Genomic DNA, 21,661 nt, shown 5'->3' with positions numbered 1-21,661 from the left:
CTAAAACATTCTTTTGACCCACATCCAAGTCATAATTTCATATATTTGTAGCTAGAATACACTATACTGGTTATAGTTGACATGTTATGGTTGGCGATTTCTCATTTTTTGATGTGAAGCAGGGAACTATGAGAGATGTGTCTCTTTGAAATTTATAAAGTTACTGCCGAAGAGTTAATGGTTCTGGGTCACTTTGAATGTCCCCATTCTATAAATTCTGCACTGATTTTCTCAATTCATATAAATAACAAAAAAGTGAGGTCTCTCTTTCCCCAAAGAATGAACAGAAAAGAGATTGCCAAAAAATAAAATTTCTCATATGATGGCAGTAGTAGACTGGCTTTACTTCTAGTGTGTGAATGGAAGCACTGACCTTAGGCTGAATTTAACTACTAAGAATAAATAAAAAGGAAAATAACTCTAATAATCTTGTATATTTGTTTTCTTCCTCAAAAAGTCAGTGACTACGTAGCCCATGATCAATTCAGGGGAAGTGTAGGTTACTGAAATTAATACAGCCTAGGAAACCTAAATAAATGTATACCTGCCTGACTCAGTGCATTATTGGATGCCTCATTGAATTAATATGTGTCTCTGGCATTAAGATTTACAAAGAAATCTCAAAAAATCCAAATATTTGTAGCTCTTTGCCCAACAGACATAATCAAATATTTCTGTATGAAAGATGTTCTCCAGAGGAATAGGAAGAATATATAGAATTTTCCTACATTTCATCTGTAGGAAAACAACTATCCATTATAAAGTATACTCCATAACTAGACCAGGTTTGGTACGCTTACAATAATAGCATGGAAAAAGAAAGAAAAGCAACAAGAAAAAGTCTGATAGGAGTATATCTGAGGGAACTTCCTAGAGTGCTTATAGTAATAATGGCAACGAATCCAGCACCTGGCCTATCATGGTGGACTTTAACTCCCGAGCACTACCAGGAAAAGAAATTCTTATAACTCAGCTAAATCAGTCACAATTACATATGAGTGACAGGCCAGCCCCCTGGAGCAGAGGACAGAATGAAGAATGGAAGATGAATCTGAAAGGGCAAATGGAAGATAGCTTATATAATGCCTACCTCATATCACAAAATTCATTCCAAGTATATTATTAAACATAAATGGGAAGTATATGCAGACAAGAGAGTATCTCTAATACCTCATGCATGGAAAAATTCCTTAACCAATTATGAAAAAACAGATTGAGAAATTGGACTCTATTAAAATTAAGAATTCTGTTCCCAAAAATATACTATTAAGACAGTAAATTTGTTTGTAGTTTGAAAAACCAAACATCAGAGTGTGAGAAGATATTTATGTTGGCTCACAACCTTGAGAGTTCCCCAGGTGAAATCTGAAACTGGCCCCGGTACATGGAGGACAAGGAGAGACCTAAGAAAGAGTCAGACCACTCCAGATTGGTAGGTGGCAGGTTTAATAAGCAAGGAAACCTATGTACAAGGTTCGGCTTGGGTGTAAAATGAGTAGATCTCTACACCTGCCCACCAGAATTTAAAGTTTCTAGAGCCTTTAAACTGGGTTCAGTCATAGTTCAATCCAGATGGTCTCAACAGCACCTTACTCACTCAAGGCTACTTCCTTGAAATAGCTCTGGCTGTGGGAACGGTGGCTCAAATCTACATTCCAGAACGAGGGAGGGAGTGAGGAGCCTAGATTCAGCTCTTTGGTTGACCTGCAGTCACGTCCTCTCGATGACCTCCTCCAACAATTTGTAACACTGACAGAGGTACATATCCAAAATATATAAACATTATTCCTAAAAATAATGTTTATACATAACACAACAGAAAATATATAAGAAAGTTGAATGGGCATTTCACAAATAAAAGGATATCTAAATATCCAAAATAAAAACTAATCAACTTTATTAGTAATCAAGAGAAATACAAATTAAAATAAATGAAATACTACCATGCACTCATCAGAGAGGCTAAAGTTAGAGATTTTTGAATGCTAAAAGTATTGATGAGGATGTGGCACAATGGAAATTTTTACACACTGCTTGATGGGAGGTTGTGAAGACTTTGAAAAGCCATTTGGCAGTATCTACTAAATTTGAACATATGCACACTTCACAATCCCGCAATTTCACTTCTATGTTTTATCTTCACCAAAAAAAAAAAAAAAATGCTCACAGCAGCATTGTATTTGACATAGCCCAAACTAGAAACAACCCAATGTCCAACAATAGCAGAACAAATAAATTGTGGTATATTCATACAGTGGAATGTTATGTAACAATGAGAATGCATAAGCAAGTAAGCCAGCAATAGAAGAATACATGTTGTGTAATTCTACTTATATAAACTTCAAAAGCAGCTTAGCTTAGAGGTTACAAGTCAAGATAGTGGTTAGTTTTAGGGAGAGAAATGGAGTCATGATGGGGGACATAAGCAAGGCTTCTGGATTCCTGGTGATATTTTGTTTCTCACCTGGTTAGCGGTTATAAAAGCATATTCACTTTGTGAAAATTCATGATTTGAGTACTTTTAGAAATCATAGGTCACTTTAAAGTTTTTAAAAATTAATGGTGTGCAAAAAGGGATATAGGGAAGCCTCTCTGAAGAAGCCAGCCATATAAAGATAAGGAAAAGTACATTCATAGGACAAATAAGCAGCCAGTGCAAAGGCCCTAGGTTGAACAATCCTAAGGAACAGAAAGAAAGCTGCTGTGACAGAGCCTGTGTGAGGGGAGAGTGTATAAGGTAGAGAGGCAAGATCACCTATGTTAGTGTTAAGGGACTGAGATTTTATACTAAGCGCCATTTTTCTGTCTCCAAATCCAAGGATTATTTTACTGTACAGTTGAGAAATGTAAGACCTTAGAAGAAAATTAAAGGGATTGAAGTTGAGAATGAATTTATGAAAGTCTAATAAATATTTTTATGTTCAATTACAACAAAATAAAATTGATCAAGAACCCTCCCTCCAAAAAATTAATGGGCTTTTTTCCTTTGAAGAAGGATTTTGCAATAGAACTATATCTCATAAAGACCCTATTATTGTCTCTTGGTTTAAATTATGACCCCAAGAAACTGGTCCAGTTGAGGAGACATGAGCTTGACTAATTATGTGACCCTGGCCAAGTCACAACTTCCTTGAGCCTCAGTTCCCTTAACTATAAAATGAAGGGGTTGAGAGTACTATCTTCTAAGACTTTTCCAGGTCTAAAATTCTATTATTCAAAGTCACTTAAATTCTCACTGCTTTAGTTTTCCTCAAGAACAAAGTAACAATAGCTGTTACTCCTTACCTGAAACATTTCCTGGGGATGTCTTCATACATTAATTCTAAGATAAGTGATATTGTTACCAATAATCCTCACTTTAATTTTCTGAGTATTAACTCTTCTGTTAACGCATTAGAAGCAGGACTCTTGGAGAAGTTACTAAGTAGTGTGAAAAAGTAATAATTCTTACAGTAAAACATTGATGCCCAAAGGTGTTGTGTCATAAAATATAGTGACTATCCATCAATAATGTTTGTTTCTCTTTCAGACTTCCTAAGAAATTTTTCTTAGGAAGAAATTTCAGTCAAATGATATTACCATGATCTCTCTTCTGGTCCTCCCTGCCATGCCTGCAAGCTTTGCTTCTTCATTCATCATTTGTAATAACATACAATAATGAAGCAAACTCTAAGAGATGATCAACAGAAGAAAAATTTGTATACAAACTCAGACAAGTCAAAATTTTTATGATACCCCATTAAGAGGTAAAAAGACAAACAGGACATTCATTAAGTATAGAAAAATATTATCACTAATGATTAAATAAATACATGTTTGAAGGAGCTATCAATTTTTACTTATGAAATTGGCAAATAGTTTGAAAGTGAAACTACCCCATGTTGGTAGGTATTTGTTGAAATTGGCACTAGCACACATAGCTCAGGGTTTTTTAAACCCATACAAATCTCAGGAATAGCAATTTGGAAATGTGTATCAGGAGTCTCTAAAAGCTTCATAACTTTGACTAATAATATTACTCCCAGGAATCTATCAGGAGAAAAAATTCCAAACTCTAAAAATGTTTTATGCATAAAGATATTCATCACAGTTTTATATACTATACCAAAATTTTTTTTAACTAATTCTAAGAATAAAAAATCAAAGTATGATACATATAAACAATGAAATATAAAAAAATCTTTTATTTATGAGAAACAGGATCTGACTTATCATATAATCTCAACTGTTAAAATGAAGTAGGTTAAAAAGAAGTAGGGAAGTTGAGAAAACATTGAGGAAAAAGCAATATTAATAAAGTTATAAAAATGTAAACACGGAATATAAATTTAACCAAAAATAGGGATATGGTTATATTTGTAGAATTAGTGGATGGGGAAGAATGTATATTCCAGAAAAAAACCCCAAAAATACAAACCAAAAAAATGGTTAAAAGAGCTGAAGATAGTTACATGGGAAGATAGCTTTGGAGCAGAGATTGCAGTAGTACTCTTCCCTATATAAATTATATAAACAAATTAGTTTCATAAAAAATAAAAATTAAATGAAAAAAGGCAAAAGGTTGAAAATAACTATACCAAAGTATTAATAGAAGTTTTCTCTAGGAAGTTAGTTTTTAAATTTTTTATTCTTTTGTATTCTCACATTTTCTATGATAATCATGTCTTAAAAATCAAAGAGTAGAAAAACAGGAGGGCCTTGTCTTTCATTTGTGTGCTTTACATTTACATGGTGTTTTTAATTGTTTCATCTCACTTAATCCTCATAACAACCCTGTGAAGCAGATATTATAATCCTGAATTTTATCATGAAGAAAATAAGAAGTGATGAAACTTACAAAAGGTAATTTATATAACTACTGGCACTTTTTATTCCTATACCACAGAGTATTGATAATTTAAAAATAAAGAAGAAAGATGTAGATAGAAGAGAGGAAAACTATGGTTAGTGTTAAAGGTAAAATGGAGACTGGGTATGGTACCCCAGTGAAAGGCAAAATTATTGGAAATGTCAAGGCCACTCATTCTAAACCATTTATGTACACAATTTAATGTAACTTATGCACAAAATTAACTGTCAATATAATAAGGATTTGCATATCAGGCTTACAGCATATAAATTCAAACAGGAAAACTAGATTCCTTTTCAGATCTATTCAGAGGAGGTAAGATAGAAGCTGGTCCCCTCTCTTGGTAATTCAGGCAATTGGGAAAGTCAGTCTAGTGAGCATGTAATGAATGATTCCTATAAAAGCAAAATACTTTTTTTAATATAAACTCAAAATTATAGCTATATACACTTGAGACTGTGGTTTTCTTATTGATTCTTAGGATGACAAATTAGTCAAACCAAATATGGAATGAAATGAAATTATACATAAAAATATTTTATGAGCTTTGTTCATCTTCTCTACATGAGAATATATACTTTATCTTTTTTAGCACTTCCTATTCCAGTACACTTTATTTTTTTATAACAATAATTTATTAAAAAAAATTTTTTTTCTATTCTTTTTCAAAGTCTTTTCCCATTTAGGTTATTACAGAATATTGAGCAGAGCTTCCTGTGCTATACAGAAGGTCCCTGCTGGCTATCTATCCTAAATATCACAATGTGTACATGTCAATCTGAAACTCCCAGTCTATCCCTCCCCACCTCCCCACCCCCTGGTGACCATAAATTCATAGAGAATATATACTTTAAAAGCTGAGATGGAATGCTGTCTCCTAGGTGTCACTTTCTGTAAACTCTGGAGACAGATTGAATTACTTCCCCCTCCACACTTTAACATTGCTGGAATATTTATCACAATGAATCATAAATAATTATTTACAGGTCTATCTATCCTGCTAGATAATGAGTTTTAAGAGGGCAAAGGCTATAGATTATTCATGTTTTATTCTCAGTACCAAATAAAATGTCTGGCTACAAAATAGGTCCTGGCAAGAACTTATTTAAATTAATACTGAGCTATCCAAAGAAGACAATTCATAAGTCCAATAAAAAGGAAATACACTGAAAAGACAGAGTCCATTAGATTTACTGTAAATCCTCTACTTTCTTTTAGGCACCATCACCAAAGACATAGTTTTAATATATAATTCAAATACTACTTTCACCATTAAGTTTCTCCTGATTTTTCCAGGTTACAAATATCTGTTCCTTTCTCTGCACTTCCAGTCTCGTTTCACCTCTATCAAAAGCCTTCACTCACTTTCCTCTTTTTATTTTTAAAAAATTCTTTAAAGGAACAACAGCCCATCTTATTTATCTTTTAATATACAAGATCTACCTACCATTGGCCTAGCACATAATACACGCTCAATGTTTGCTAAGTAACAATTTATTAGACTTGAAAATATTCAAAAGATTATAGACAGTTTGTATAATTTCCATTATAACCAAGATGAAGGCCAGAGTAGTCTTAGGAGCCTTTCGTCTTCCTGATGAGTCCTTCTATTGTGTCCCACTGCTCCCTGGTGACCTACCACAAAAAGAAAAAGTCAATTTAATGAGGTTCTTGTGTGTTTTTAAAGCTTAGTATCCTCACTGCCAATATTATATTATACTCACAAAATGGCATTACCTTCCTCAGACTGTTGAATTCCCCTGAAATAAGTACTTCCTCACCACCATCAAATCGAATTACCTGAAAAATAATAATAAAAGCTGTGAAACTAACTTCTTTTAAAAAGTTTCTGAACCATTAGCAATTTCTCCCTCCTAACTGGATAGAATATCTCCTTGGCACTTTCAATCAAAGCCTAAATTTTAAGGACAAAACTGATGCTTAAACCTAAATTGATTTACTCTCTTTAAAATCCTCTCTCCATCATTTCTACAATTTCAAATTATACCCAATCTTAAAGTTCATCTTAGAGGCATGTCTACCAGAGTGATTTACATTTAATAAAATTAATTTATCAATGAATCAACTCCATAAGCTAAACAATATATATTAATATTTCTATATTATAAATAATATACTAAATACAGCTAATTAAATACTTTAAATCATATTTACATTCAACATCGTCAGGATTGGTTCTACAATCCACCTCCCCACGCCAAATCCACCTCCCAAAAAAGTTGAGAGACAACAATGCTTACAGCTCCATTAATCCAAGAAGCATAATCACTACAAAGGAAAGCAGCAAGATTTGCAAGTTCTTCCACAGTTCCTAGCCGACCACAGGGAATTCTGTCAATCACTTCTTTTTCAAAAGCTCCAGTTGGGTCAAGACGGCTAAAGGCACCCTTAGGAATTAAGAAAATAATTAGGTTGCTTTTTTTTTTTTTTTTAATACAACCTCTTTCCTATTTAAGAAACAAATTTGCAGTAAATGGAATGTTACTATGGCAACCTGTTCATACCTTAGTACTTGTAAGCAACAGAGAGTTTTGCCAAATTCTTCCATATGCATTTTACCCAATATTGACCTTTAAAAAACCACTAGAAAGGACAGAAGGAAAAAGGAAAACCAGATTGGAGGGACTCCATGATTCTTCTCCAAGGTATTTCTAAATGGGCTTAGGAGAATAGCATGCTTCATTTCCAGAATGTTTCTGCAGTGATTCAGCCATGTGGAGGACAGGCTCTTAGTCCTCCAGCCAGGAGTAAGGGCTGTGCCACTGAGGTGGGAGAGCCACATTCAGGACACTGGTACACAAGACACCTCCTAGCTCCATGTAATATCAAACGGCAAAAAATCTCCCACAGATCTCCATCTCAACGCCAAGACCCAGCTCCACTCAATGACCGGCAAGCTACAGTGCTGGACACGCTATGCCAAACAACTAGCAAGACGGTAACAGAGCCCCATCCATTAGCACAGAGGCTGCCGAAAATCATAAGGCCACAGACACCCCAAAACACACCAACAGACGTGGACCTGCCCACCAGAAAGACAAGATGCAGCCTCATCCACCAGAACACAGGCACCACTCCCATCCACCAGGAAGCCTACACAACCCACTGAACCAACCATAGCCACTGAGGACAGACACCAAAAACAACTGAAACTAAGAAAATTATAAGACACTGATGAAAGAAATTAAAGATGATACACATAGATGGAGAGATATACCATGTTCTTCGATTGGAAGAATCAACAATGTGAAAATGGTTCTACTACCCAAAGCAATCTACAGATTCAATGCAATCCCTATCAAACTACCAATGGCATTTTTCACAGAACTAGAACAAAAAATTTCACAATTTTCATGGAAACACGAAAGACCCCGAATAGCCAAAGCAATCTTGAGAAATAAAAACGGAGCTGGAGGAATCAGGCTCCCTGATTTCAGACTATACTACAAAGCTACAGTAATCAAGACAGCATGGTACTGGCACAAAAACAGAATGGAACAGGATAGAAAGCCCAGAGATAAACACCATACACAAAAATAAACTCTAAATGGATGAAAGACCTAAATGTAAGGCCAGTCACCATCATATTTAGAGGAAAACATGGGCAGAACACTCTATGACATAAATCACAGCAAGATCCTTTTTGACCCACCTCCTAGAGCAATGGAAATAAAAACAAAGATAAACAAATGGGACCTAATGAAACTTAAAAGCTTTTGCACAGCAAGGAAACCATAAACAAGATGAAAAGACAACCCTCAGAATGGGAGAAAATATTTGCAAATGAAGCAACTGACAAATGATTAATCTCCAAAACATACAAGCGACTCATGTAGCTCAATATCAAAAAAACAAATAATCCAATCCAAAAAATGGGCAGAAGACCTAAATAGACATTTCTCCAAAGAAGATATGCAGATTGCCAACAAACACAAGAAAGAATGCTCAACATCATTAATCATTAGAGAAATACCAATCAAAACTACAATGAGATATCATCTCACACCAGTCAGAATGGCCATTATCAAAAAATCTACAAACAGGGCTTCCCTGGTGGTGCAGTGGTTGAGAATCTGCCTGCTAATGCAGGGGACACGGGTTCGAGCCCTGGTCTGGGAGGATCCAACATGCCGCGGAGTAACTAGGCCTGTGAGCCAGAACTACTGAGCCTGCGCATCTGGAGCCTGTGCTCCACAACAAGAGAGGCCGTTATATTGAGAGGCTCGCGCTCCGCGATGAAGAGTGGCCCCCTCTTGCCACAACTAAAGAAAGCCCTTGCACAGAAATGAAGACCCAACACAGCAAAAATAAATTAATTAATTAATAAAGTCCTACCCCCAACATCTTAAAAAAAAATGGGAAGCATCTTTAAACTCTCCTTAAAAAAAAAAAATCTACAAACAATAAATGCTGGAGAGGGTGTGGAGAAAAGGGAACCCTCTTGCACTGTTGGTGGGAATGTAAATTGATACAGCCACTATGGAGAACAGTATGGAGGTTCCTTAATAAACTAAAAATAGAACTACCATATGACCCAGCAATCCACTACCGGGCATATACCCTGAGAAAACCATAATTCGAAAAGAGTCATGTAGCAAAATGTTCATTGCAGCTCTATTTACAATAGCCAGGGCATGAAAGCAACCTAAGTGTCCATCAACTGATGAATGGATAAAGAAGATGTGGCACATATATACAATGGAATACTACTCAGCCATAAAAAGGAACAAAACTGAGTTATTAGTAGTGAGGTGGATGGACCTAGAGTTTGACATACAGAGTGAAGTAAGTCAGAAAGAGAAAAACAAATACCTCATGCTAACACATATATATGGAATCAAAAAAAAAAATGGTCTGAAGAACCTAGGGGCAAGATGGGAATAAAGATGCAGACCTACTAGAGAATGGACTTGAGGATACAGGGAGGGGGACGGGTAAGCTGGGACAAAGTGAGAGAGTGGCATGGACATATATACACTACCAAACGTAAAATAGATAGCTAGTGGGAAGCAGCCGCATAGCACAGGGAGATCAGCTCAGTGCTTTGTGACCACCTAGAGGGGTGGGATAGGGAGGGTGGGAGGGAGGGAGATGCAAGAGAGAAGAGATATGGGGACATATGTATAACTGATTCACTTTGTTATAAAGCAGAAACTGACACACCATTGTAAAGCAATTATACTCTTATAAAGATGTTAAAAAAAACACTAGAAAATATAACTTTTACCTTAGTTTCTTCATATGTAAAATGAGGATGCCTGTTTTAGCTATCTCACAAAATTGTTGTCTGAGAAATGAGAAAATGCATATGCAAGTACTCTGAAATATGTACAAATTTAGTGTGGTGGAGGTAGGGCTGCTACTGTCATTTGATTTAGTAAACACAGGAAAATGATTCAAATAGGAAATATTTAAGAGGAAATTCCTTTGCTTCTCCTTACTTCTCAAAATAATAGAAAAGGAAGAAAACAAGTATGTAGGAATATTAAATTCAAGTAGATTCCAGAGAGAGAAAAACATTAACTAAATTTGCCAAACAATTTCTGCCTTCTGTTAATGATAAAAAGGAGCAGACCCTAACACACCACTGTATTGCAATTATACTCCAATAAAAAAAAAAGGAGCAGACCAAGATAAAGTATGCATGCGTGTTGATTAATAAAAATAATTGGCTTTTTCTCTACCAGTGCCTGTAAGTCTAGGTGACAACTCTCTTCAATAACACAGACATGAGACATAGCAAGCACACACAGGCTCCTTGAGAGCACTTCAGCTCTCCCTAGGCAGGTATAAAGCATCAAAGAAAAAGGGTAGACAAAGGTCCCAATCCTGGTTCTATCAGTGCTTGCTAGAGAGTTTCTATACTTCAATTTTCTTAAATCTCTTTAAAACTATATGCATGTTATTTGCATAAAACTTACACCTATACTGCTAGACTAAAAGTTGATGGCAAGCATCTGTCACAAATGTTTTTGTATCTTTCTTATTAGCACCTTTGCATACAGAAGGCACTCAGTAAGTACATGTTAAATATATAATAAAATGCAGATGATCTTTCCTAGATACTGAGGTCCTAGAAAGACGTTTCTATGACTATATATAAGATAGTGCTTAGCACAATGCTATTCTGAATCATGTGTTTTAATATGTGCCTCTGAATTATTTTTCCATTAATTTTATTATTTTTTATTACATAAGTGCCAAACAAATAAGATATTCAGTCAAGTTTCACTCACTCAGGTAGTTGTTCTTTCCATTTTCCACCCTTCAAACTGCTAAAAAAATTAATACAACCATCTCCATGTTAATATTTAATACCCCAGAACCATCTACAAGCCAAATACTCCTTTGCATTATTTTCAGTTTATACAACAGAAACAACTTAGCAAATTTCACCTGGGCCTTCAAAGAAACATCCCAGTTGGGATTACAAATTCTTGCTTTACACGGAAACAAAAAGAAGTATGAGAGTGAAGTCATTTGGGGTAACGTGAGAGAACAGAGAACCTGTGAACCTTTCACGCAACATCTGTAACAGCATTAGTGATAATTATGAGTTGCAATATCTGATTTCAGGTGAAATGCATGCCATCAGAAGGATTTTTAATCAGAGAGACATGGGAATTAGATGATGTGCATAACAGTGTTTGAAAGTGAAAAGGCACAGACATGTGTCAAAGAAAATGTTGCCTATAACAAGACCAAGCTTATATGATAAATTTCTAAAGCATCTCTTAAATTTAAAATATAGTTACATTTCCTTTTTTTTTAAAAAAAAACATTTTTATTGGGGTATAATTGCTTTACAATGGTGTGTTAGTTTCTGCTTTATAACAAAGTGAATCAGTTATACATATACATATGTTCCCATATGTCTTCCCTCTTGCGTCTCCCTCCCTCCCACCCTCCCTATCCCACCCCTCCAGGCTGTCACAAAGCACCGAGACAATATCCCTGTGCCATGCGGCTGCTTCTCACTAGCTATCTACCTTACTACGTTTGTTAGTGTGTATATGTCCATGACTCTCTCTCGCCCTGTCACAGCTCACCCTTCCCCCTCCCCATAACCTCAAGTCCGTTCTCTAGTAGGTCTGCGTCTTTATTCCTGCCTTACCCCTAGGTTCTTCATGACATTTTTTTTTCTTAAATTCCATATATATGTGTTAGCATACAGTATTTGTCTTTTTCTTTCTGACTTACTTCACTCTGTATGACAGACTCTAGGTCTATCCACCTCATTACATTTCCATTTTAAAAAAGGATGTCAAAGAACCTTTAAAATATAGTAAAAATTAAGAAATATAACACAATAACAGATTAAAGCAAATCAGACAAAATGCCAAAATTGATGGCATAAAAGATCCCAGAAAGATTACGACACTGAAATAGACCTTATCAAGGAGTTGTATAGCTGCTGTATTCTTGCCCACCTCCTTATTTCTTATGTTGGATAATGGCAAAACCCTCTTCCCTTCCACCAGGGCTCCAAACTAAGGTATCGCTGGAAAATCCTGCACACATGAGAATCTATCTATCTATCTTTCACTCCTTAATCCCTCAAAATGTGATCATAAGCAAACCAAAACTTACTTTGGTTTTTATAGGCCCCGGTTGAATCACGTTGAATCTCATTCCATATTTACCCCATTCAGCTGCAAGAGACCTAAAAATTAAACAACACAGATTCTAAAATATTATACTATATATTAAAAATACTATTAACCAAGACTGCATGCTTATTAAATGCCAGAGACTATAACTCCAATAGGTAGGTACTATTATTATTCCCCCTGTTACAGACAAGGAAACTGAGGCACAGAGAAGTTAAATCATTTGCTCTGGGTCATATGGCTAGTGAGTCAACCTGTAGCAGTCTAGCTCTGGAGTTTGTGCCCTTAGTCACACTCTGCTGTACTATCTACCATTTACACTTTAGTGTCCTTAAGCACTATGCTAGATGACCTACTATTCACATTTTGAACGAAGTCCAATATCAATACACATTTTTAAAAAGGGTATCATTATTTAGCACAAAGAAGGAAGAGATTCATGTCTCTCCCCCACATTTTCTGGAGTTCAGTCCTGCACTTATAAAGTTCAATGTAACTTTACTCATAGTACATTAGATTACAATGTTTGCAACATTACAAGTGCCTTAATTGAGTAAGAGACGGATTACATAGATTTAAAATATTAACCATATCATGTCTAACTAGGCTTTAATACAATTGTTGAACTGAGCTAAAAAGGAAATAAGAATCTAAAAGAATCTTGCTAAATGCCCTGAAGCAAAATAGAACACTAATAGCAAACATGAAACGTTGAAGAAGCAACCTGTTTTAAAAGCCTACTTGGGACTTCCCTGGTGGTGCAGTGGTTAAGAATCTGCCTGCCAATGCAGGGGACACGGGTTCGAGCTCTGCTCCGGGAAGATCCCACATGCCATGGAGCAACTAAGCCCATGCGCCACAACTACTGAGCCTGAGCTCTAGACCCCGAGAGCCACAACTACTGAGCCTGAGTGCCACAACTACTGAAGCCCGTGCACCTAGAGCCCGTGCTCCGCAACAAGAGAAGCCACTGCAATGAGAAGCCCGTGCACCACAACAAAGAGTAGCCCCCACTCGCTGCAACAAGAGAAAGCCCATGCGCAGCAATGAAGACCCAATGCAGCCAAAAATAAATTTAAAAAAAAAAGCTTACTTGATAGATATGTCTTTTTATTACCTAAACTTATTTTAGAAATTTAAATTCATATGTACATTTGTGTGCATATACTTAATCTACTTTAAAAAAATGATTTAACATAACTTAAGAAATACATGTAATGCAAATGAAGAAGATAGAATTACTTGAAAAGAAAGAAAACAAACAAAACAAGGATAAGGAAATATAAAGAAGTCAAGAATGAAACTTATAACTAAATGTATTGTGATATTCCATATAATTATAATAGGCAGGTGAAAAACTTGTATCTACTCCTTCCATGATGCTATGCAAAAGGTAAGCCTAATCAGTTACACAATTCACACTGCCCATAACGAAAAAAGCAAGCTAATCTCTCAGGAAAAACACAATTGTTTCTGACAAAAAAATTTAATAAAACATTTCTTCCAAGAAAACGTATAAAAGGAAAATTGTGTAGTATAGTAATGTCCTTAAGACACTGTATCCTTGCAATAGATACAAAGGGATAAGTTTTGTATAATTATAAGATATCTATTAACATAAGCTTTATGTAATTATAAGATACTCACTAAGATAAGCATTAACATTAACAATGCTTTATAAAGCATTGTGTTCCAAGTACAGTCTGTTAATCTGATTAATCCACTGGTACATTTTAGAGAAATGGGCTGCATCTCTTTCAGGCAAATCATACATTAAAAACTGCTTTTCTGAGTGATACCTTTAACAGAGTCCAAGACCATACCTACCCTGGGTATGTACTTGTAGTGCACCTACTAGATTGCTAGGGAAGTAGTAGCTGTGTGTCTTAACAGAATTACTGAGCTGAGCAGAGTTTACAGCATTCTGTGAAAAACTGGGCAAGCTATTAAGGAAACTGGCTTAAGAGGAAAAGCCATGCTATCTCTATTCATAGGTGCAACAGATAAATTTGTTCTAGTGCTAGCTCTTATAACCTAGTTTATATTCTCAAGATCTACTGTAACATGAGGAATCCACCTCACTGGCTCACTCTGCATGTTAAGATGCTAAGTACAATATACTCAATAATGTTAACCATTATTGTTTTTCAATCAACAGGTGTTTATTGTGAGCTTACTATATGCCAATACCCTCAAACAAAGAAAGGCAGCCCTGCTTTCAGGAGATAGTCCCTCTTTCAAGAGAGGTCGCTTTAGTTGTATAAAGAACTAGATACTACTATCCTGGAAACTGTGTAATATGTGCCAAGGCTACGTAAAGGAAGAAGTATCTATGCCTTCCTGAAGTACATGGAAGGCTTCCCTCAGGAGGTGATAATTGAGCTGACACTTGAAGAAGGATTAGGAGTTTTTTGTGGGAGTAAGGGGGAAAGAAGAGGATGGGAGATATTAGAAGGTAGGCTGGAAAAAAGAAGACAGCCCAGGCACATGGGCCAGTGTGAGTAAAGGACAAAGGCATAAACAACATGCAGTATTCAGGGACCTACAAGACCTTATCTGGTATGATTGTGTACTATAAAATATGAAAGAGGGCTGATGGGAACACGGGCTGGGGAGGAAGGTACACATTTATTGAGCATCTGCTATGTGCAATTCACTATGCAGTAATACAAAAAAAGCAGCACAGAATCATAGTCCTTAAAAGACATGAAATTGAAACCTCTAACAAGAGTCAAAGATCTCAACAAAACAAATATTGTACAAATGGTGCCAAAATAGTCAAGTTCAAATCCCTTATTTCCAATACCATTTGACCTTAAAAAAAAAAACCCAAAATGGTAATTATCTCTATTCAAACTAAACTGCTGAGTAAAGTATGACTTCTTTGTATCTCAAACAAATGTGTATTACTGGTTTAAATGTTAAAAAGAACCTTGAGACTACTCGAAAAAGAGAACAATTATGTAGTTCTACAAGCACTGAGCACCAGCTATGTACCCGATCTTGCTGAGCAATGAGTACACAAAGATGAATAAGATATGCTTTCTTCTCTCACGGACACACATTCTAGTGGGGAAGTCATATAGCTTTAATGATATGTTAAAAATAGTCTACAGTGCCCTTCTCTGTGCCCCTTCATTTTAGAATCTACAACACCGGATGGCATTTATTAATGTGTTAGTCTTCTCACTAGACTGGAATAAACAAAGTTTTAAGGGTGCAAATAGTAGAGGATGGTTAATTCTCTTCTAGAGAAATGAAAGTAAATATCCCAGAGGAGGTGATACAAGCGCCCTGAAGGGAGGCAAAATATCACAGCAAATTCCAACAACAGCATCACCCAGGCATAGAAATATGAAAATGCGTGGTGTGTTTAAGAAAATATAGAGCACAGGAATGATGGTAATTAAAAGCACAGGAATAACAGTAAAAGAATGCAAGTTCAGGTGAGAATGAGGACTGTTCTATTTCCATCACTATCATATCCCTGTATCCTATGTACACAAAAGATACACAATAAATATTTATCAAATAAGTCAATGAATAAAGAAAGGCCAGGGACAAGTCTGTTTAGAATACCATATTGAGTTTTGGCTTTTATTCCAAAGAGTAATAGAAAAATGATATAAGGTTTTTAACTAGGCATTATAATAAGCAGATATACATTTGTAGAAAGATGAGTCTGGTGGGAATGTGAATAAAAAATAAAGAGAAAAGAAACTGGTAGCAGAGAAACATATTATGGGGTTATTACAGTAAGCAAGACAAGCAATGATAAGACCTTACATTACAACTAAGACAGTAGAAAAGGCCAATGGGGAACAGATTCAAAAAGCAATCATATGCTGCTGAGAAAAGGCCAAAAGGGCTGACAAGTGGTCACTGTCTATATTAGTTCTATTAATCGTGTATAGTAGGTACAATAAAAGGATGAAGGTATGTTTAAGAGAGGTCAGAGGGGGCACTAGTAAAGATACATGGATACACTAGTCTGAGTTCCTATAAGCCTTTTTCTCATACTTTATAATACACAGTCATACTGGATAAGTAATTAAAATTAAATAAAATTTAGTTTCTCAGTCACAGTAGCCAGAATGTAAGGGTTCAATGGCCACATATAGCTATTGGATACTGCAGATTTACAGAACAGTTCGATCATTGCAGAAAATTCTATTGGACAGTGCTGCTGTAGACAAATAGGACCTATTCATGAAATAGAATGTCTCCTGGTGAATCCAAATTAGTCTTTGTTTTATTTTTCTCTGGAAAGAGACTAGAAAGCAGGAATTTAGTTACACAAGCTACCAAAGCACATTATTTATCTTCAGTGACAGGATTAACACAGTAGTACTCACTTGTTCATGGCCTCCACTCCTGCTTTGGCAGAAGCACTTGGTACTACAAAACCTGACCCAGTCTCAGCATAGATGGTTGTAATAGCAAGAAACGATGCTCCTGACATTTTAAAATGATACAGTAATTAACAATACAGCTAAATCAATTCACATCAGGAAAACATTATTTATAATAATGGGATCTAATTCAAGAGGGTATAACAAAAACTGAAGAAATTTTCAAAACTTCACTAAGCCTAAATTAATGAAAGAGTAATCTAATAAAATTGCTACATCTTTGCTAGTAATCTTGCTGCCATTCAGGATGGTCCAGTCTGTGCTTAATTAAAATTCTATACCAGGTGAGTCAATACCAAGGCTCAAATCTCAAAGGTATGGCCCTATTATACCCTGCATAATCAGCTGGACAGGATTTCCATTAACCCATTTATAAGAATAAATCGGAACCAAAACTAAATTAGCAGGGACTTCTGCCTCCAGCATCATGGATTTGTCCTCCTCCTGTAAACACAAAGAAACTGTATCAAATATATGATACCACTATTTTCAGATACTGTTTAGCAGGCAGGGAAAGATGGCAATTCCTGAGAGAAGAAAAACAAATGAAATGAGCCCTAAGATCAGATTTTGCCTAAAGGTACTGTACGTATACCATAGTATGTACTATATACTACATATATATACATACTATATATTCTATATTACATACTCTATATTATACTATATACATATGTCATATAGACTGTGGCATAAGGAGTAGGAAAATAGCCAAATAAGGCATTATCACTGAGTTGAGAGAGATCAGATTTTAGAGAGACTGAGGAAGTTGCAATTTGTGAGGAGAGTTCCCCCAAAGAGAAAAGTATGTAAAGATACAGCCCCATAAATCTGCATAGTGTATCCTTGAGTCTCTGGCCAAATATCAAGCTGTACATGTTTAGGGTAAGATTCCATAAGGCCAGGCAAAGAACAACTGCCTGGGAACCATAAGCTGAACAATTCCCAGAGTACACAGAGGGCTGGGAGATAAGTGAGTCTGAGCAGCTTTGTTGAATATCCAGCGCTTTCAGTGAAAAAGTTCAGAAGGGCTGTGCATTAATAGGAGGGTTAAATTAGCCCAAAAGTAAAGTCTACTCTAGACTCACCCAAATAAAGCTTAAAAATGAACACTGAACTGATCAAGCTGGTCCACAAGTTTTTAATTCAAAGGGAAATTAAAACGCATACACATATGTGGACACCACACACACACACACACAACAACAACAACAACAACAACAACATAAAATTCATAGCATGCAACCAAAAATTACTACACATAAAAAGACACAGAAACAACCAGGAGAAAAATCAAATAATAGAGAGACTCTCATAAATGACACAGGAGATAGAATCAGCAGATGAAGACCTTTCAAATGATATTGTACACTGGACAGCTACATGTAAAAGAATAAGATTAGAACGCTTCCTCACACCATATACAAAAATAAACTCAAAATGAATTAAAGATCTAAAAAGACCTAAAACCATAAAATTCCTAGGAGAGAATATAGGCAGAACACACTTTAACATAAACCACAGCAATATTTTTTTGGATGTGTCTCCTAAGACAAAAGAATAAAAGCAAAAATTAACAAATGGGAACTAATTAAACTTAAAAGCTTTTGTACAATGAAGAAAACCATGGATGAAATGTAAAAACCTACTGAATGGGAGAAAATACTGGCAAATAAGATGGCCAATAAGGGGTTAATATCCAAAATATGTAAACAGCTCATACAACTCAATATCAAAAAAAAACAGCCCAATTAAAAAATGGGCAAAGACATATTTCCAAAGAAGATATACAGATTGCCAGCAGACACACGAAAAAATGCTCAACAATGCTAATCATCAGAGACATGTAAATCAAAACCACAATGAGATATCACCTCACACATGTCAGAATGGCTATCACCAAAACGTTTACAAATAACAAATGTTGGTGAGGATGTGCAGAAAAGGGAACCCTAGTACACTGTTGATGGGATTGTAAATTGAGGCAGCCACTACGGAAAACAGTATGGAGAGTCCTCAAAAAACTAAAAATAGAACGACCATATGATTCAGCAATTCCATTGCTGGGTATGTGTCTGAAGAAAAAGAATATATTCAAAAAGATACATGCACCACAATGTTCATAGCAGCATTACTTACAATTGCCAAGATATGGAAGCAATCTAAGCGCCCATCAACAGATGAATGGATAAAGAAAATGTGGTATATATATATATATATATATACACACACACACACACACACACACACACACACACACAATGGAATATTACTCAGCCATAAAAAAGAATGGAATGTTGAGAGCTGCAACACGTGCATGGACCTAAAGAGTATTATGCTTAAGGAAATAAGTCAAAGAAAAACATATGCTGTGTTATCACTTATACGTGGAATCTAAAAAAATAAATGCATGTATATAACAAAACAGAAACAGACTCACGGATATAGAGAACAAACTAGTGGTTACCACTGAGGAGAGGAAAGGGGAAAGGGGTGAGATAGGGGTATCGGACTAAGAGACACAAACTACTATGTATAAAATAAGCAACAAGGATATATTGTACAGCACAGGAAAATACAGCCAGTAATCAACATTGCCTGGGACATAGTGGGTTCTCAGTAAATTGACTGTATGAAAGTTTAAAATAATAATCTTTAGCTCCTGAAAAATCAGTGATTTTCTACTTCCTACTTAGCCACAACACTGAAAATACTGTAAGTTAATATTAGCAAATGAATCAAACTATATATATATATATATATATATATATATATATATATATGAAACAGTAGATACTTTAAGAAATTTAAGACTACAAGTTTGAAGGACTACAAGGAAAATAATTTAAAGAATATTCAGATAAGTTTTTTTTCTCCTTGACATATTTTGTTTCTCTTTCCCTCCACACACTCCAGAGTAGAAACAAAACTTAGCACAACCCGGAAAACATTGGGAGTAGAAGAGGGGACAGGAGTACCATTTTAAGGACATGAGAAATAAGAATAGTTATGTTAGGCATTATGGTAACTTTTTCTAATATATCAAGTTCAGTCTCTCAGATCTCTGAAAATTACTTTGTTTCCAAATTCACCCTGTGAAAGAAGAGGATGTAGAACTTTAGTGTACACCATTACAGTACACTGACAACAGATGCTAACTGCATCATCTTACAACAGAATTATAAAAACTACTTTTAAAAGTGACAATTACTTATGTAATGCCAATGTTCCAATAGAATGTGCTCTATCTTCCCATTCAGATTTAAGAGCAATTTTTCTTGAGGTGTGGGAAAGGAGGAGTTAAGTCATTATTATGTAATTGAGATACTGGAAATGAAAGTTATCATCCTCTTCTCTTTCTCTCTAGATTTTATTTAAGATGTGGGTAGCCCACTGCTTAAAATGAGATACTGCTGCTTTTAATTACCCCTGAGTGTAAAAAAGAGGCAAACATTTGAAATTGCACTGTTCCAATAGGATGAATCCTGCATAAACAATTAACAGCTGGATTTCAAAAAATGAACAGTGGTGCTAATAGCTCAAAGTAAAGAATTCCCAGGGTCAGTCACAGATATATTTTTTTCTTTTCATAGGAAGGCTAATCATTTAAATTAGAATTACCTATGGAAGAGGCTTGTAAATGGCAAGTTTCTAACATCCCAGTGCTGACAACAAAAATAGAACCTATGTTAGTGAAGTTAAGAAAACAGAGAAAGGGAGCAATAAATAAAATAAATATTATGCTTGCCCATCCTTAACTATTTCAAAATGGAAAAAAATAGTAACGAAGAAACACTAAAAATCACACTATTAAAAAGGATAAAACATGTAAGATTACGTGCCAGTTTCAAAAAGACTCAAAAGCTCTAAAATCTGGTTTAAATACAAATTTTGAAAATTAAAATAAAAAATTTTAGTTCCAATGTCCAGTAGAGATGGAATACTGCAGTTTAAAGACACCTGACTCAAACATTAATTCTACTATTTACTAGCTCTATAACTGTGTGACCTTGGGCAAATCACTTCCCTGTTCTGGGCCCCAGATTTATCACTGTAAAGTAGGAAAATAGAGAGTTTCCAGCAAATGTCATTACATTCTACAGATAACTCACTAATTAATCATTGCTATCGATTCTACCTATTACTCTTTTACCCTCATGCAAAAAGTCCCATTTGAAAATGATAATATCCAGCTCTTTAACCACCATTTGTAACTTCAATTGATGTTAACTTTGACTTTCCAACCTACTCTGCCATTTTAATTAAAATTTGACTCCTGGACTTAAACCTACAAAAATATCTGTAACCACATCTCAAAGCCAACTTCTCTCAAAAATCTGGAAGATTTCAACATTCAGGTGGACAAGATCATAAATCTTACAGTTCCATGACCTTCGGTGCTACCCCAATTTAGCCACAACCTGAACTTTGTCATCATTCCAAAATACTGAATGCAATGTGTTACTCTCTGTATTCTGTCCTTCCAGATCTTTCACATCCTCATATTACATGTGCTCTTTGAGACCTCATTATAAATTCTGGGTGCTTTATCTCCCATATTCTTTAGGCTTATAGTTCCCTCCTAGTCTAACTTTTCTATTTACAGCCTAGACTATTACATGAATCAGGCACTCAATTCCTAGCCACACATTCTCTCAAACATCCATCCTGCGGTTCTCAATACCAGAACAGCCTTCTCCACTCTTATAAGGAGGGAGTTTTAAAACTGTTCCAAGCTGTAGGTAAATGCCATTGGAAAGATGCATCTA

General features: G+C 35.5%; 1 protein-coding gene across 2 annotated transcripts in view; it reads right to left on the bottom strand.

Annotated features, from left to right (window-relative positions):
* Positions 1-5,023: 5,023 nt before the first annotated feature.
* DECR1 (2,4-dienoyl-CoA reductase 1) overlaps positions 5,024-21,661 on the bottom strand; it is a 59,699-nt gene continuing 43,061 nt past the window's right edge. The window contains exons 6-10 of one of the 2 annotated variants that reach the window (XM_060127889.1): positions 16,836-16,935; positions 12,461-12,533; positions 7,111-7,257; positions 6,574-6,649; positions 5,024-6,484 (exon numbers count right to left, since the gene is read on the bottom strand). In XM_060127889.1, the coding sequence (XP_059983872.1) occupies positions 6,396-6,484; positions 6,574-6,649; positions 7,111-7,257; positions 12,461-12,533; positions 16,836-16,935 (485 nt within the window). In that variant the 3' untranslated portion in view covers positions 5,024-6,395. The remainder of the gene's footprint in view (positions 6,485-6,573; positions 6,650-7,110; positions 7,258-12,460; positions 12,534-16,835; positions 16,936-21,661) is intronic. The other variant, XM_060127890.1, reaches the window with a different exon arrangement.

This window comes from Lagenorhynchus albirostris, chromosome 17, assembly GCF_949774975.1.
Source record: "Lagenorhynchus albirostris chromosome 17, mLagAlb1.1, whole genome shotgun sequence".
In the NCBI taxonomy this organism is placed as follows: Eukaryota; Metazoa; Chordata; class Mammalia; order Artiodactyla; family Delphinidae; genus Lagenorhynchus; species Lagenorhynchus albirostris.
This window is presented reverse-complemented; position numbering and strand designations above follow the sequence as displayed.